This window comes from Zalophus californianus, chromosome 1 (assembly GCF_009762305.2).
Source record: "Zalophus californianus isolate mZalCal1 chromosome 1, mZalCal1.pri.v2, whole genome shotgun sequence".
Taxonomy (NCBI): domain Eukaryota; kingdom Metazoa; phylum Chordata; class Mammalia; order Carnivora; family Otariidae; genus Zalophus; species Zalophus californianus.
In genome coordinates this window covers 161,835,775-161,854,838 of record NC_045595.1, presented here as the reverse complement: position 1 = coordinate 161,854,838, position 19,064 = coordinate 161,835,775, and the positions used below count along the sequence as shown (strand labels likewise).

General features: G+C 38.4%; 1 protein-coding gene across 1 annotated transcript in view; it reads right to left on the bottom strand.

Moving 5' to 3' along the window:
- MYH15 (myosin heavy chain 15) overlaps positions 1–19,064 on the bottom strand; it is a 138,584-nt gene that overhangs the window by 76,210 nt on the left and 43,310 nt on the right. The window contains 11 exon segments of the mRNA XM_027587172.2: positions 235–331; positions 333–406; positions 1,422–1,664; positions 6,311–6,544; positions 10,734–10,755; positions 10,969–11,044; positions 11,047–11,101; positions 12,864–12,987; positions 13,872–14,014; positions 16,902–16,973; positions 17,806–17,837. Coding sequence (XP_027442973.2) covers positions 235–331; positions 333–406; positions 1,422–1,664; positions 6,311–6,544; positions 10,734–10,755; positions 10,969–11,044; positions 11,047–11,101; positions 12,864–12,987; positions 13,872–14,014; positions 16,902–16,973; positions 17,806–17,837 — 1,172 coding nt within the window.

Genomic DNA, 19,064 nt, shown 5'->3' with positions numbered 1-19,064 from the left:
GCTTCTCCCTCTCCCACTCCCCCTGCTTGTGTTCCCTCTCTCACTGTGTCTCTCTCTGTCAAATAAATAAATAAAATCTTTAGGGGAAAAAAAGAAACAAATAAACCTGTTTTTAAATATTAAAGATACAAGCCATCCTACTAAGTTTTCCCCAAGCTGTCGAGATAAATTAAGTAAAAATCAGAGGTCTGTATACATGCAGACAGCTAACTAGCGAGACACAACACTACCTACCTCATCTACTTGCCATTCCAATTTCAACTTGGCTCTGCTCAGGCTGCTTAGTTTGTCCTCCTCTGTGAGCAGGTCATCCAGTGTCTGCTGATGGGGCCTGCATGACCTTGGCCACTTTAAGTTTGCTCATATCCTCGTTTAGAGACTCCACTTCCTCAGTCAGCTTCTTGACCTGTGGGAAGAGGACAGTGAGAGCAGCATTAGAGTTTCCACTGAGAAGGTGGGCATAACGCTAAGGGCTGTTTCAAGTACAGTCTCAAGAGGAATCCAATATCATAAAGAACCAAAGTTAGCGAAATTCCCAATATATTTTAAAAACTCTAAATTCACTTTTTCTTACACACACACACAGACTTAGGGAATGGTGTATTCTGGCAAAGCAGATATCAGGATAGCTTGTTTGACAGCCAGGTTTCAGAGCATCATATTATTATATAACAAGAACACCATGAAAGGTAGTTTTCTGAGACTCAGGGGGCACGTAGCTATCTTGTTGTGTCTCAAATCCTGAGCGTGGCAATGAAAGAAGAGTTCCAGCTGTTCAAATATGCAAAAATGGAAGCTGGCTGTATCAGGCCCACATGCTTTTTATGAATGGGAACCAACCACCCAAGAGTTGCTATTTAATCATCTGCCAAAATTACAGTGTCATTCCAGAGACCAGTTGTTTATCAGAGGTTGGATACAGACTCCTCAGCTAGTTTCAATCTGTACACAGAGGCACAAGTTAAAACCCTCAACTGAAATGAACAGAATATCAAAATCTGTAACTGGAATTAACATGACATCTTCAAGGTCGAACTTCAAATTAATGACAGAGCTGGGGGTTTAGACGCATCCCAAATCACCTTTCAGTAAACTGCATCATGCTCACTCTCCTTCCAAAAAGGATACTCAGAGGCCCGATGAAACTATTCTGTTCTATTAGATTTCGGGTATAATAAGATTGAAACAAGTGAAGATGTTTCCTTTGGAAAATTAATCAGGGTTCCGTAAATTTGAATTGGAAATTTGAATCAGGACAGTACAGTTCATCGGACCCTTCATTTTATGCTGGTTTCGACTCAGACTGCTGCAAAGTTGCAGGCTACCGAGTTCATTCATTTGAGCCGAGCAAGTCTGGTACCGGCACCCGATGGGGGGTGGGATTCCGGTACCCACGCTCCCTAACATTATCAAAAAAGTACCTTATGCTCTGTAGCACGCTTCTCCTTCTGTGACTTCACCAATATTGTCTCCAGGTCATCGATTTCTTTCTTCAACTCGGAACATTCATCTTCGAGCTTCTGCCCCCTGGCAGTCAGCTCGGAATTTATCTCCTCTTCTTCCTCCACCTGCACAGACAGCACCTTGACTCTGGCCTCCAGCTGGATCTTGGATTTAATCAGCGACTCGCATTGCTCTTCAACATTTGCCAGGGTCTCTTGCTTCTTGCCATGATGAGGAGAAAATTGTTGCCAACAGCTGGAAATAAGTTATCAGCTAGGCGAAAATGCTGCTTAACGCATAGCAAAGAGATAATTGCCTGCCCTGTGACCAGCACTTTCACCTGCCTTTCCTCAGCAGGTGAAATAAAATTCCCAGTTCCCTGATCCTATTGTTGAGAAGTAGAGGAGTTGCTTTGTGCTTGGAGGTGCTTTTGATCTTTCGGGCCATCCAGTAGATTAGATTACCTCTTCTAAAGCACTTAATAGAATCCTGGTGGCCTAAATGAGCTAACATGCCTCCAAAAATCAGTGGCGTACTGCTTAATTCACAGCTTCTGGAAGCATCCACATGGGCACAGAGTTTGAGGTTTGATACCTGCTCAGAATAGAGTCTTTTAGGAAAGCAGTGTTCCCACAGACACTAGAATATTTATAATATTATTATAAGTGCCCTAATGCACTTGTTTTATATAAACATACATATATATTCAACAAGTAGAATTGTATATGTTTTATTTATAGGCTAAATTTAGAATTCATAAATTTTACTTGCAAGTTACTAACTAGATTTCACTATTATTTGCAATGAAAATCTTTTCCTCAATGATTCTGTCAGTGGTAACTTCCACAAGTTATACAAGTGTAAAACAGTCTTTCCTTTTATCCTTCCAAATATCCTACCTCCAAATCTCCATTGATTGACCCACTGTTCCTGTGTTATGGGTCAAATAAAAAAATGAAGAGGTCAATTGCCTTTTTGTTATAAAAAATGTTTTATAACTTTGAACCTCTCTAATTTGTCTGTTAGAGGCTAAATAAAACCCCTTCTTTGTGAGCAAGTTCTTAATAAATACAGGTCTCATTGCAACATACATCTCCATCTTCCATCTCCAGACCTCATCATCCATCCTTTGCAATATGCCACTCTGGGCAATTTATTATTTTTTAAAGATTTATGTATTTATTTGAGAGTAAAGGGGGTACGCAAGTGGGGGGAGGGGCAGAGAAAGACTCTTCAAGCAGACTCCCCACTGAGCGTGGAGCCAGATGCAGGGCTCTATCCTAGGACTCTGAGATCATGACCTGAACTGAAATCAAGAGCTGGCCGCTCAACCAACTGAGCCAGTCAGGCATCCCCAGCAATTTTTTATTATGTTAGTCACCATATAGTACTTCATTAGTTTCTGATGTAGTGTTCCATGATTCATTATTTGCATATAACACCCTGTGCTCATTGCAATACGTGCCCTCCTTAATACCCATCACTGGGCTACCCCATCCCTCCATCCCCCTCCCCTCTGAAACCCTCAGTTTGTTTGCTGGAGTCCATAGTCTCTCATGGTTCCTCTCCCACTCTGATTTTCCTCCCTTCACCCCCAGCAATTTATTAACTATCTATTTGCCTGGCTTAAGTTGTTTGGGAGTGCAAACTGGTGCGACCACTCTGAAAAACAGCATGGAGTTTCCCCAAAGAGTTAAAAATAGAACGACCCTATGATCCAGCAATTGCACTACTAGGTATTTACCCAAAGGATACAAAAATATAGATTCAAAGGAGCACATGTACCCTGGTGTTTATAACAGCATTATCAACAATAGCCAAATTATGGAAAGGGCTCAAATGTCCATCGACTGATGAATGGAAAAAGAAGATGTGGTGTGTGTGTGTGTGTATGTGTGTGTGTGTGTGTGTGTGTGTGTGTATAAAATGGAATACTACTCAGCAATCAAAAGGAATCTTGCCATTTGCAATGACATGGATGGAGCTAGAGAGTATAATGCTAAGTGAAATAATCAGAAAAAGACAAATACCATATGATTTCACTCCTATGTGGAATTTAAGAAACAAAACAGATGAACATAGAGGAAGGAAAAAAAGAGAGAGGAAAGCAAACCATAAGAGACTCTTAACTATGAGAACAAACAGGGTTGCTGGAAGGAGGTGGGTGGGGATGGACAAGATGTGTGATGTGTATTAAGGAGGGCACTAGTTGTGTTGAGCACTGGGTGTAATATGTAAGCGATGAATCACCACTATAATCTACTCTTGAAACCAATATTACACTATATCTTAACTAGAATTTAAATAAAAATTTGAGGAAAAAAGAGAAGAAAATGGCAAAATTCTAGGCCATTGATTTCTGGCTAACTCTTAAGAGTGGACATCTGCCCAACAAATGGGGCTCAAAAAGGCACAGATGGGGAAGGCAGAGAATAGTAAATCTCCAAAATCACTGAGGACCAAAAGAAAAGGGATAAATTAAAAACAAACAAAAACGTCAAAGCAGGAAGGGTCCACGCAGATCAGAGAAGCTTTCAATGTTTAGGAAATAATGGGAACATTTGATCTTAGTTCACACCAGGTTGACAAGCAGAATGCTTATTTGCTCTATTCCATTCAGTATGTGTACTGGACCGGTCACCGTCACTGAATGAAGAAGACAGTCCAATCGACCATCATTGATCCCTTCATTAAACACTACAGCAGGATTTGGGGGCCATCTGAGCAATGGTGTGGCAGGTTAACAGTAGGAACATCCCTTCCCTGATAGCAGTTAATAACGTTAATCGGAATGGGTTCATTCAGTTCTGCTGGTATTTTGAGTAAGTGAATGATTTGAAAAGAATCTTTGTTTCCTTGATCCCTACTGTGTTCAGTTGTGTCCCTTAAAAATAAATAATAATAAAATAATGTAGCTCTGTCAACTTTTAAAATCTCAGTTACAATTTAAACTCATCTCAGCCTTCCTGGGCTTGCCCCCATGGGCTTCCGTGGGTTTCCCATGTTCCTCATGCTGATCCTTTATCAGGTATCCCAGGCTTTTACCTACCATCCCCTGCACGAGTTGGGTCCATTTCTATCATCCATATCAGCCTAGGTAGCACTGGCCACTCTCTCTGTTGACAGGAAGAATGATGAAAACTGGGAGGTCAGGTCTCATCCAAAGCTACCTCTCCCCCAAGCCACACAAAACATGATATTACAAAAAAACAAAAGGTGATTTTCACAATATGAATTTAAAGTAGGTTTGGAGTGGGGCCCAGGAATTTGTATTTCTAACAAGTATCCCAGGTGAGGCTGAAATACACTAAAAATACACTGAAATACACTGAAATACACTGGGGGCACCTGAATGGCTCAGTCAGTTAAGCATCTGACTTCGGTTCAGGTCATGACCCCAGGGTCCTGGAATTGAGCCCCACATCGTGGTGGGGGGGGGCTCAATGGGAAGCATTCTTCTCCCTCTCCCACTCCCCCTGCTTGTGTTCCTTCTCTCGCTGTGTCTCTCTCTGTCAAATAAATAAATAAAATCTTTTAAAAACAAAAGAAAAAAATATGGGCCTGGGTGAAATTCATCTGCAAAATGTGGCAATTTGGAACACTGATGAATAGCATAACCCCCAGATAAAAGAATAACGTGGATCAGTCTAAAATTACTAAATTTTCTCTGTTTTCTGTAAGTTCAAAAATCAGGAAAAAGTGTTCTATAATTGTATTGTATAAATTGTATTATAAATTGTATATAGTTGTATTGGAACCCAGTATTTTTTAACTTAGCACTGTGGTAAGTGGGGTGGAGAATATAATAACAGTGGAGAAAATCTTATCCCTGCCTTTTGGATGTTTGGGGATAAGAGCAGTCCCAGTGGTGAGAGAGGAGGAATGTGAAAGGCAGTGAGTAATGGCACACTGGTATCAGATTGGAGATGGAGGCTCGATTGCCAAGGCCAAGGGTCCGGAATCTATAATGCACATATTGCAGGATCTGAAATTTATTCATCAGGGAAGCAACATGATGTTTGTTTAAGATGGTGGCTCTCAATCCTAACTGGATAGCAGAATCATCCATATAGATTATTTGAACCCATGTAGGGCCTGCTTTATCAAAATATCTAACAGTGGGGTCTAGGCATCTTTGTTTTTATTTATTTATTTATTTTATTTATTTAATTTACTTTTGAGAGAGAAAGAGAATGACAGAGAGAGAGAATGAGAGGGGGGAGGGTCAGAGGGAGAAGCAGACTCCCCACCGAGCAGGGAGCCCGATGAGGGACTCAATCCCGGGACTGCAGGATCATGACCTGAGCCGAAGGCAGTCGCTTAACCAACTGAGCCACCCAGGCGCCCCTCTTTTTATTTTTTTAATGCTTCACCAATAAGTTTGAGGCAAAACCAGTGTTGAGGGCTGCTCTTTTAAGAATTGGACTGATTAGTGAAGTTGATTTGGACTGGGGTAGGGGAAGTAGAGAGACCAAAATCAGGAAAACAACTAGAAGCATACTGCAATAATCCTGAAGATTTTAGTAAAGTTTTCTCAGGATCTACTAAATCCTGTCTTTTGATTTGCTAATGGATCACACAAAATTTAAAATTAAGACCCAGAGCTTCTTGGCTCCCATGATAGATTGTGGTGCTTTCATGTAGTTAAAACCCATCTAAGAGTTTGTTCCCTTTTCAAAGACATCCTGCCAATGAAATCACTTCACTATGAAACAGGGTGTCTCCTTAAGTGTTTCCACTGTGTTTGGTGAAATGCTATAGTATTTGAAAAGCACATGCCTCATTTTTCTCAAGTGAACACTGCCTGCCGAAACAAGGGACTCTAATTAAAAACTTGATGTGAAGAACAAATGGTGGGGCCACTCACAGCCTGCAGCGGAAGAAGCAGGTCATTCTTTTCCCTGATGAAGGAGAACTGCTTTGCTTTCAGTTCTTCCCTCTGAGACTCCGATTTCTCCAAGGTTTTTTGCAGTTGCACACACTCCTCCTTCAGAGCAGCTATCTCCTTTCCAATTCCAGCAGATTTAACAAGAGGCTTGATCTTGAAGAAGAGCCTCAACCAGGGCCAGGTCTTCACAGCCATGAAAACTCTTAGGTTCCACTAAAAGAAGTGCATCCCTAAATCAAGAGAGAATAAAGACAAACAAATTAACCCAGACAATTGGAGAGCCATTTTCCCAATTAAGATCCTTAAGAAGCATATCTTTTGAGGAGTCACTAAAATTTCTTATTAGTCTTCAAAGCGCTTCTACAGCTGGGCTCTCACTTGATTCTGGCAAAAGCCCTATGAGGGATTTCTGGGGCTAGCAATATTGTGGGCCAGATACCCCCAAAATATTCCCACTGCACTCATCCTTTCAATGAGAGCTGAGCCTGAAAGAGGGTAAGAAAGAAAGAGGGAGCAGAAAACCTTAACGAAAAATCAATGTGTGTAGAGCTTGGCCATCTTCATGGAAGGAGGGATCTAGTCTTGGTATTGTAGGGATTTGTATGTTTATATCCACATGGATAAAGAGATAGGCTGAGACTTTCAAAGAACATCACCCTTCATGAAGATAAAAATTGAAAAAATTCACCACTGGCACAAAGTGATGTCAAAGAGAAGTACATCTGATTTGTTCTGGGCTCAGGGAAAAGAAAAAAATTCTACTCCAGGAGTTTTGTTTTGTTTTGTTTTGTTTTGTTTAATCATGGACCAGCACCACTGGAACATCTGAGGTTTAAATTATACTATCTGATCAGTGCAAATGTATATAAAAATTCAGCATCATCATTTTTTATGCTGGTAATAAATACCCTTTGGGCTTTTGGGAAAGGAAAATGCAAATGTGCACGGAAGAAAATACCCTAAAATCAAGCATCAGAGACTCTCTTAAAGTCCCTTTGAAGATGAGCTTATGCTTCAAAATTACAAAACATACAGAAAAAAAAATCAACCATCAGTGAGGGTGAGCAACTATAATAAAAAGTTTGATTAACCCCCCAAGAATTTCAAACAATTGAACAATCTGGTGGAGACCATAAAATAATTGTTAAAAATTCTTAAAGGCATAGAGGAAAGACTTGAAAAAACAAGAAAGAAATAAGCCATTATGATAAAAGGGCAGAAAGATTTGAAAGAGGACCAAATAAAATATCTAATACTGGAAAACATAGTTATTTAAATCAAACACTTAATAGAAGAATTAAGCAGCTGATTAGACAGATTGAAAAAAATTGTGAATTAATAGTAAGTCCAAAGCAAGTGGAAGGAAGGAAAGAATAAAGAAGGGATCAGAAACTAATAAACTAGAATAAAATACAAAATGAAAAAAGGTGATTTATTAGATAGTCTAAATAAACGTCTGACATAAATGATCAAGAAAAAGGAGAAGGCAGCAATAAACAATACTAGAAATAATATTTTAAGAATATAATAATCCAGGATTATGCTTTAGAAATATAATTATAGCTATGATAGAGATTAAAAATCATAATCTAGCAAATTGGAAAATTTAAAAGAAATGTATAATTTTTTTAAAGAAACTCATCTAAACTGATTCCAGAAGAAAGGAAAATCTCAGTAGGCCCACAACTGTTAAATAAATGGAATCAAAATTGTAAAATCTATCAAAAAAACCCCATCACCAGATTTATGTGGTTTTATAGGCAAATTTTACCAACCATTCAAGGAACAGATAATCAAAATAAATTGTTTCATGTTTTGAAAAGAGGAAATATTCCCCACTTGTTTTATAATGTTAAGGTCATCTTGATCCAGGGTCAGATAATGTAGTAGGAGAAAAAAAATTACCAAACTTATTCATGAACAAGGTTGCAAAAATCCTCATGATAATACTATAACCAAACCCATCATTGTATGAAAAAGCTATTTCAAAAACAAAGTGGATTTAACATTTTAAGAAATCTATTAAGATAATTCAAGACACTTATAGGTCAATGGGAAAAAACTATGCAATTATTTCACCAGATGCAGAAAAATAATTTAACCATTTTCCTGATAAAATAGAATAAATGTCCTCCACACAATATATCATACCTACAAAAAGAAAAATTTACAGTCAACATCTTCTTAAAAGGGAAATGCTAGCTTTCCCCAAAGTCAGAAATATGACAAAGTTTGGCAAAAGTTTTTGAAGTCAAAAATACCACAAGTTGGCAACAATATAGAGCAATGGGACTTTTATACACTTCTAGTGAAGAGTAAATTGGAAAGCATTTTGGCAATATCTCATGAAGATGAAGTGGTGTGTAGGCCAAAATCTACTAATTCATACCCTAGAGAAAAGCTACTGAAAGTGCGGCCTCACCAGCTGTTACCCACAAACTCTCAGAGCATGAACCAGCATTGCCCTCAAGAAACTCCTGCATATGTGCAGGGGCAGACATTTACAAAAATGACACTACAGAGCTGTTCCAAATAGCAAAAAATTATAAATGAGTTAAATTTACTTGAGTTAGAAAACGGATAAATAAATCATGGTATATTTGTACAATGGAATACTATATAGCAGTTAAAATCCATAATCTAGCACTAGATTTATCAACATTAATAAATTTCAAAAATAGTACTGAATATAAAGAACAAATTTCAGGATAACATATACAGAATATTATTTATGTGAAGACTGAAAACAGGCAAAGTCATGTAACCTTTTAAGATATCTGCCTATCTCCACAGGATTCAGATCAAGGCAGAAATAGATAAGGGGCTTCAACTGTATCTGTTAATTTATTTTTTTTAACGTTGTGAGCAACTACAGAAAAATATGTTAAAGGTATGAAAACATACCTTTATATGTTTTGTATATGAAACATGAATGAAACATGAAATGATGACACAAATTCAGGGTCTGGATCAAGGGAGAAATACACAAGGGGCTTCAATTTTGTAGATGTTTTTAAATTGTGAGCGATTATAGAGAAAATGTTAGGAACTGCTAAACTTTGATGATAAGCTCCCTGAGTGTGCATTAGAATATTTTCTGTAGTTTTTGTGTTTGAAATATTTTATAATAATTGTTTCAAGCCGGGGTGCCTGGGTGGCTCAGTCAGTTAAGCATCTGCCTTTAGCTCAGGTCATGATCCCAGGGTCCTGGTATCAAGCCCTGCATCGGGCTCCCTGCTCAGCCAGGAGCCTGCTTCTCCCTCTGCCCCATCCCCCCACGCCCCCTCCCCCTGCTTGGGCGCATACTCATGCTCTCTCTCTCTCTCTCTCTCTCTCTCTCTCTCTGTCTGAAATAAATAAATAAAAATCTTTAAAAAATTAAAAAATTTAAAAACATTGTTTGAAGCCATTCTATGATTTAGAAGGAATGGATAGTAAAGACCTTATTTTACACGGGGCACCTGGGTGGCACAGCTGGTTAAGAGTTTGCCTTCGGCTCAAGTCATGATCTCCAGGTACTGGGATCAAGCCCTGTGTCAGGCTCCCTGCTTCTCCCTCTCCCTCTGCCTCTCCCCCTGCTTGTGCTCTTTGTCTCTCTCTCAAATGAATAAATAAAATTTTTTTAAAAGGCCTCATTTTACAGATGAAGGAAGCCAACTATATGGAAATTAAGAGTTTTACCCACATTTACCCACATGTAAATGTGGGTAAAAGTCTGTGGACCTCTTAACCAACTGAGCCACCCAGGCGCCCCAAGTCTGTGGACCTCTTTCCAGAAGGTAAACTACACCGTAAAGACATGTCTTCTGATCCCCAAACTCCCATCAATTCCTATACCTTACTGAGCATGATATGAGTCACAGAAGATTCTTTAGGAAAGGTCTCTCTAATCCCTTTGATATCACCATGTAATGATCTTTTTCTTCTTCGGAAAAACAGAAGGAATTAACAGATCGTCAATTAAACAAGTTATTCCAAGATCTGTGGACCTCTCTCCAGAAGGTAAACTACACCGTAAAAAAAGTAAAAACAAAAACTGCAGAACCTCTTGCTCACGATCCCTTTGTTTAGAGATTTTGCTAGCTTGCTTTCCACAGTTCTCTTAAAGAATAGACAAAACCTACACCTTAGTGTGCAAATGTGTTGATAAATGTCCCTAGTGAACCTGCCTGAAATGAAATAAGAGAGTTAGGATTACATATCACCAAGAGTCACAGTTTCTGACCCAGGGGAGGTTATAAAGTGGTCCGAACACCTCCTCACTCTGCAGCAAATTTCCCTAGAGTTGGCTGTGGGATGCATGCAAACCTTTCCAGGTCTGCTCCTGTTATGAATTGTTGAGTCGCGCCACCCTCGGAGATCCAGACTTCCTTGACTATAAAGAATTCCTCCAAAGGGAAGCCCGGAAACAATACAAGAAATATCTGAATTATGCTTATACTCGGTTAGATAAAGCAATAAGAGCCCGTGGTGCTCTGTTTGGTGTTCCCAGGATTTAAAAATTTTAAGTAAAGTCCCAGCCTAAGCAGAGGTGGCAGCCCTTTACGCTGACCTATTACAAGATAGTGAGCTAAGGTCACATTGATTCAGGTATACCGCTCCTTTGGCAGTGGGGGTGTAGGGTAGGCATATCATACCTCTCTTCCAGAATCCTCTGGAACTTGATTCGCATCAGTTTGCCCCGTACTCTGGCTTGGAACAATGTGAAGACTTTAGTCTCTCATCTCTCATTGCTTCCAGTTGTTCCAGAAGGCCAGCTTTTAAAAACACCTAAAAGAAATAAGTCAGATGCTAATTCCACTCATAATGGGTATTCATTACGTGTTTCCTGAATGACTGTATGAACAGCTGGTGTATTCATTGGTTGGTTGTCTTTCTTGTTAAGTTTTACTCAATGTGCAAAATGTACACTCTAGAAAGTTTGGTTTTAGAAATCTAAAGTTTGCAAAAATATTTTATTTAATCCTGTGGTTATTTTGGTTCCTTAAGAGCATAGACTGTTCTCCTTATCCGTTAATAATGTATAGGTTGTCGAGGGAACCTGGTTTAAATTTTTAGACCCAGCCAGGCAGTGCTCTGAAGTGCCAGATAGGGGTCTACAAACTTTTCTTTTCTTTTTAAGATTTTATTTATTTATTTGACAGAGAGAGACACAGCGAGAGAGGGAACACAAGCACAGGGAGTGGGAGACGGAGAAGCAGGCTTCCCGCCGAGGCATCATGACCCAAGCCAAAGGCAGACGCTCAACTGACTGAGCCACCCAGGTGCCCCTGCAAATTTTCTGTAAAAGACCAGACAGAAAATATTTGTGGGCTTTACAGATCACATACAATTTTCACAGATGTACAGAATCTTCATCTCCTCTTCTTCTTCCTCTACCTTTTCCTTCTTTTTAAAAAACAACCATTTTAAAATGTCAAACCATTTTTAACTAATGGGCCATATTAAAAATAGGCTATGGAGCTAGCCCTTAGGCCAAAGTTTGCTGCTCTCTTCTCTAGAGAAAGTGACTTTGTCTTAGGCAATAAAGAATTCACACAAATACTTTTTCAAGAACTATTAGTAATGGCCAAGATGAGGTGAGTGAGGGGTCAGGCACAAATTTGAAGGAAGCACTCACTTTTAGGGCTGTGTAAGTCAGTACTTACATAACCCTGATAATGAGTACCTTCTTAAACTTTGTGCCTTGGGAGGCTCTCTTGCCTTATGCTAGTCCTAGTCTAGATTAGTAGTATACAGCAAAAATAACTAAGCCCACAGGGAAACAAGGGACCAGTAGAGGAAATCAGCAGAAACAACAAACACCAGAAACAGATTCTCAGGTACTCAAAATGTGGCAGTCAAATAACATTTTATAATCATGCCCTATGGGTTCCTTTTTCTGTGAGCTTTTCACCCTAGGCCCTCCAATTCTCTTTCTAATAATTTGGTCCTTCTATGGATGTCAGTTAGGAACAACCTGATGTTGACTATCAAATCAAACCAAATCTACTAGAAGTTTCCCATAATATGTGGATCATATCAAAATCATCTAAGACAAAGCAGAATTTAGCAAACCACATTTAAGGAACTTAACTGTGGATTAAATTTTTGGATAGTGGGGTTGACCTTAACACTTTTAATTACTCATACAGTCTTTTAGAATTAATTCCCTAAAAGAGTACTTGTGGATGAATCTGTTTACACACAGAGAAGCAGTTCATTCCAGTAAGTTGATTTACCTTTCTCTAGCTCTGATGTCTATGCACATTTTTTAGCACACTAAGGTTGATTCAATATTTTATATCTTGGCACAAACTTACTTAGATGAATAATTATAAAAATGTAAATGTAGTCAAGACTGAGGTTTAAGAAGCACTGAGTTTTCTCTCAAATAGCGTTGAAGTCTCCACTTTCAACTGAGCTCTATTTGTGTTATTTGTGGTCACAAGAACTATAGAATGCCTTATCATTGCACTTTCATGGGTATTTTAAGATACACACTCTTCTTCCCACTCTTCTCCAAATGCATTCTTCCTAGTTTTCTGGTTACCTTAGTGATTCCAAAGTGGTACTGGATATGGTCTATCTCCAATGAGCCAAGTAATTCCTCAGCCGCTTTTCTGCTGCTTACAAACTTACTCTTTGGAAATGCCCTTGGGTTCAGAATGCAGTACCTAATTTAAAATAGATAAAGAATAAATCCTGGGGTCAGAGAGGTCATATGATTCAAATAAAGAATAATTTGAACAAGCGAGGTAAAGGAGGTACAGACTTGTACCTCTCCTATCAATATGTTCGATTTTCACAAAACTCTTGGCAAAAATAATGAGGATACAAGCAGTAATCCCTTACTTTGGCATATAGTTTGTACTCCTCATAGTACTTCAGAGACAACATCATTTGATTCTCTGCTCAATTAGGGAGGGGAGGAGAGATTGGGAAGCAAGGGGAGGGAAAGAGGCAGGCTTAAGTATCTCTATCGTACAGATAAGATAACTGAACGTCCAAGATTTCTTCACCCTGGTGGTGAGCTGGCAGAGAACTAGAAATAGGCTTCTTAATCCTGAGGCAGGTACTCTTTCTTCACTACCATACTTTGCTCAAATTTGCTTGATGACCTATAATTTATACTTTTGGAATTCAGCCAATAGGAAGCAGAAATATCTGACTCCTGCCACACACCCTGTTGGCTTCCGTTCTATCACAGGCTTGCTAGTACAGCAACAGCCTCCTTGGAAGGCAACTACGATTAAGTACCTACAACATTTCAGAAATTCAATTCAGCCTCCATGTCTTTCTTCTGTATATATTTCTTCTATATGTGGGTCTATTATCCGTTAATAGAGATTTAAGGATATTACAGCTACAGGGATGTTGGATTTAAGAGGAAGTAATAATGGAACTCTGTCATCATATATCTCACCACCACCGAAACACATCGATCTGTAGTCTGGAGGACATCAACCAAACAAACAACACATGCCTAAATACTCAGAAAGAGAGGAAAATAGAATGGGCTGCCTTGGGCTCCTCAGATCCTGTGATGTATTTTTTTTACCTTTGTTTAAAATCAGCATACAGCATTTGGTTTCGAAAACCTTCACAGCATATCCTGGTTCCTTCTAAGATACCATTACAACGCAGCTGCTGCAGAAGCAAGTAAGGGTCCAATACACTTGAAGAAAAAGGGTCGCTCTCAGTCTGTGTCCAAAAGAACTACTACTACCCAAGATCTTGTCCTAATTGGTGCATCTTGTGATTTAAAAAAAGTTTTAATTTGGTGTTCTTTAATATAATAGGTAATAGGAGTTCACTCACTCCCAGCCTGATGGCATTCACAGTACCCATCCTATCATGCAAGTCTCCAAAAAGGATTTGCCTGAAATTCCTTTAACACAGAATGAACCCTTTAATCCATGGTTTGTCAAATTTTATAAGCAAATACACCTAGAAGATGAAAAAGAATACATTTTTGTTAGGATTATAAATAGCTGGTATTACATCTTTTCTCTGGCTGAAAACCAGCTAGTGAGTGGTATAAGAACACAAAAGGGAACTGCCACCTCCAAGTAGAAAGGGGAAGGGATTACAAGAATGGGAGAATACAAAGAAAGAAGATGAGCACAGCCACAAAATTCTGTTTACTCTTTTGCCTTACAAAGGACTTGGTCACATCCCAGCCTACATTCTCTCCTTATTATCTTGACAGCACCTAAGTTTTGTTCTATAGCATAAGCATCATCTTATCACCTCCTCGTTTATCAGATGGAGCCCTACTAGAGCTGCAGCTGCAATCTGAGACAAGCCTTTGAAAAACCTTCCAAGGAGCCACTGTGTCTGGCTTTCCGCAAATCTTCTGGAAGAAGCCAAGTAGCGTTCTTCCTAACACAAAAGCCCTACAAGAGTATTATAAGAAAAACGGAAATGAGATGAATCTCTGCCTATGTACAGGGTCACAGAAATAAACTGTAAGCCATATATCCATATTCCTTTACTCCAATCCCTTTCATAGACAGAAACAGATGATCTATAAGAAGGAGAACAAGTGGAACTCTATGACCCCAAAAGATCAAAGATGCTCATTCCCTTTAAGTACATATGAAAAACTGTCTTGATTAGATCATGCAGCTTTTCTTAGGACTTTGTCTTATGACTTAAAAAAAAAAAAATCAACTGCTGAAATCAGAGCTGACTTAATGGGAGACAACTCTAATAGGTAACAGAATTGCTCCAAAATAGAGGCAGCTAATTAGATTTCTTGCCAAATGGAAGCAGTGTCCCTAGATGCATCTAGAAACCCAGCTGATAAGAAACAATGAGGCAAAAACATACAGCGTCAATGAACATGAAGTGTTTGTGTTGCAAAAACCCAAACTGCAGCATCATTGTTTAGTATCACACTTTCCCAAAATAGGTCACAGGCTGTCAAGATTAGGGTCCTAATTACAGGAGGTTAATAAAAATGCACGATATTACAGAACCTCAGAAATTAGAATCAGCAGCATCTGGCTAGCTATATATTCCAAGGGTGATTAGTGCTCTGAAGACATAAGTGTGTATCATCTACACAACTTTGAAGCTGACAGCCTCTGACCAAGTTTTATGGAAGCCTGTAATGAAAGAAAGAGAGAGCATGAGAGGGGGGAGGGTCAGAGGCTTCCAAAAAGAAGTCTGAGAATCTTCAAACCCATGATGTATGGAAAACAGTCCATGTAGTTAATATCTGTAAAAACTTTGGTTTGGCAATTAAAAACAAAAAATAATTCACTACCACCCACCTACCACCATCTAGTCATCAAAAAAGTGTCCAGTACAATAGCCAAGACATGCAAACAACCTAAGTGTTTAGAGACAGAAGAGTGGATAAAGAAGATGTATGTGTGTGTGTGTGTGCACACAGCCCCCCCACATACATATATACACAATGGAATATTATTCAGTCATAAAAAAGGAGAAAGTCCCACCATATGCAACAACATGGATGGACCTTGAGGTCATTATGCTAAGAGAAATAGGCAGAGAAATACAAATACTGTATGATCTTGTTTATATGTGGAACCTAAAAACAAACACATAGAAAAAGAGATTAGATTTGTGGATTTGAGGTTATCAGAAATAGGAGGTAGGGGAGGGAGGGGAAATTGGACTAAGGTGGTCACAAGGCACAGACTTCCAGTCATAAGATAAGTAAGTAGTAGGGATGCAATATACAACATGATGAGTATAATTAACACTGTTGTATGGTATACTTGAAAAGTTAAGCATCAAGATAATAAAGTTAAGAGAGTCAATCCTAAATTCTTATCACAAGGAAGAAAATTATCAGTGTGAGATAATGGATGTTTACTAAACTTGGTAATCATTTCACGATATATATATATAAGTCAAGTCATTATGCTGTATACATTAAATTTATACTGTAGTGCTGTATGCCAATTATATCTCAATAAAACTGCTGTGGGGGGTGGGGGAAGAAACCTTAAAAAAAAAAAAACTATCCACTGCTCAGAAGTATATAACTGGAGAGATGGGTGCTGCTAGGGAGGGTAAGATATTAGTATTGGCAAGGAAGGCTAGAGGGAGTTCTTAAAAATTAGAAATGGATTTAGGAACTGTTTTTATGATCAATTTAGATAATTCAGACAAAATAATTTCCTTTATGCTGAAACATCTACCTTAATTCCTCCATCAATTATCTAATCCCTTTTATTGTACTTTGCCCTTGTAGACAATGGCATAGAAGCTCATCCAGGTTTTAGCATGAAATTCAAGGAGGAATTTAAATGGTAATATCAAGCATTCTAATGTTACCCAGTTGACTTGGCTTTGTGAATTCCTTCTGTGTGTCCACTCGAATCTCAATTCAAAAGCAATCTTGAGGTTCTGAAGACCTCACTTTTAAGTTACTTTCATTTTTCTATCTGAAATCTACCCTTATATAAAAGGAACTGGTAAATTTTCTTAAAAAGACATTCAACATATCTTGAATCAAATGTATTTCCTCCTATCACCTCCTCGTTTATCAGATGGAGCCCTACTAGAGCTGACGCTGCAAAGAAGTCCAGTTCTTACCTAGCATTTTGTTCACATTGGGATTTAGGCATCTCACAAAATGAGGTACTGTTGATTTCAGCTTAGTCATCAATTTATTTAGGTTTTCCTTAAATAGAGACCATAACAAACACAAAATCACTTTGCAAATCATTAAAAACACCAATCTACCTCACAATTGTCTCCAAGCCTATCAACTTAATCATAAAGTCAAGATGCATATCAACAATAAAATAATGAATTAAACATTCTTCTCTTACCAAACCATACATTATTTCTTTCCCATGGCAAGTCAATATTTATCTGACAGATGCAGTTCTGTTGTGAATCATATCTACCTATTTTGAATTTGATAGCAATAATTTATGGCTGGGCAATCAAACGAATTGAACACATAAATTGTTTCTCAAGTTTTCTGTATGGAAAGTTTTTCTAAGGTCAGATTCTCTGGAAGCAGAATCTGAGTTGGGGATTCTGACTTGAGGGATTTACTTGAGAAGGAGGATAGGGTGGGGGAAGAAAAAAAGCAATGATATGGATTCAAAGCTGAATGTGATCCCTGCAGGAGCTCTGAGCACAAATGTACCAATTGCACCATAGTTGGTCCCCACCTTGAGGCAAGAAAAGAGTCAGAGTCTGGAGGGGTGAGTAAGGAGATAGTTTAGCTTCCCATTTGGCCAATGGCAATTCTGGGACCTGTGAGTTGTTATCAGCCACCATTCTCATCAGCTAGAAGATGGGTGTTGGGCTGATAGCGGGGATCTAGGTGGGGCACCAACAGTGTCCACTAAAGTCCATTAATATCAAGATAAACTTCAACTTTTCCAACTTGGTAACTTCAGATACATTTCCCTTATTTGAAGATGTGAAATTTCAAATAAGTAATAACATATGCATATTGTGAGGCAGTTAATATATGAATAGATGCAATTAAAAATTACTTCACGCAGAGATGCAACCGTTTGGAATGAAACTCCTCTCTTGTGTTTCTTCTCCCCAAACTGTAGAGCTAAAAAAAGAAGAAAAAAGCATTTAAAAAGCTCTTTTTTGTCACATTACCATACCCTGTTGATGAAAGTATAAATTCGTCAAGCTCTGGAAGCAATATGGCAATATCTACAAAAAGCTTTAAAAATATTTGTCTCAACACAAATGTCTATTTCTAGTGCTCTTCCTTAAGGAAATAGTCGGGCAACTGTGCAAAGATACTTGCTGTAGCATTGTTTAGTCACTGCAAAAAAAAAAAAAACTAAACTAAACAAAAATTAGTTATCAAAGCAAATGTCTATCAATAGGAGATTGACTAGTTAAATTATGAAAAAGTATGTATACAATGGAATACTGTGGCCTTTTAAAATGATGAGGAGGATCCATATAATTGACATGGAAAGATTCCTAGGAGTTATTTTAAGAGAAAAAGTAATGTTAAAAAAGTTTGTGTGTTATGATCCTGAGTACATATACGTGTTTCTCAGTGTAGTTGTATTATTAGTGACTATATACATAAAAAATATTGGGAGGAGCATATGCCAAAGTGTTAACAATTGCTATCACTCTGCATAGAATGATAGGGAGCTTTTATGTTTCTCTTTTTATTTTTCCATATTGTCTGTGCTTTTGACAACACTCGCACATCACTTTCATAATTTATAAAAAAAACATCTATTTCCATTTTCTTGAAGCAAAAGGGTCTATGCTAAGCCAAATTGTTTTACAAACATTTGTGTGGTGCTAACTCACAAAGATGTACAACAACAATGGCGAAATTCCTAGGAAAAAATGGACCAGCTGTCAACCTGTAACACAAAATATTCTCTGCACCTGAGTAACACCTGTGCTGGGGCAGATGTCCTAAAGCTTAATCACTAACGTCCTACTGACATGCCTCAGGCCCTCCAAGTCAATCACTGGACCTCTTAGTACTTCAGTTTCTCCACCTATGAAAAGGGAATACTACTACCTTCCATTATTAATTTTTTTAAGAAATTATAATTCCGGTTTAAAGTACTTGGATTGCCCAGAAGAAAGTATGGTTATTATGGGTAATTTAATGTTTGGATGAGTGAGAAGCGTGGAGGCAAGTATTTTCAGGCGGTGCTTGAAAAATTACCAAAAAAGGGACATTCTGGACAATTATTCTTTTCTATTTCCTAAGGACACAGTAGACACCCTGAAGAGTTTGAAGATGATTCCCTGTCTG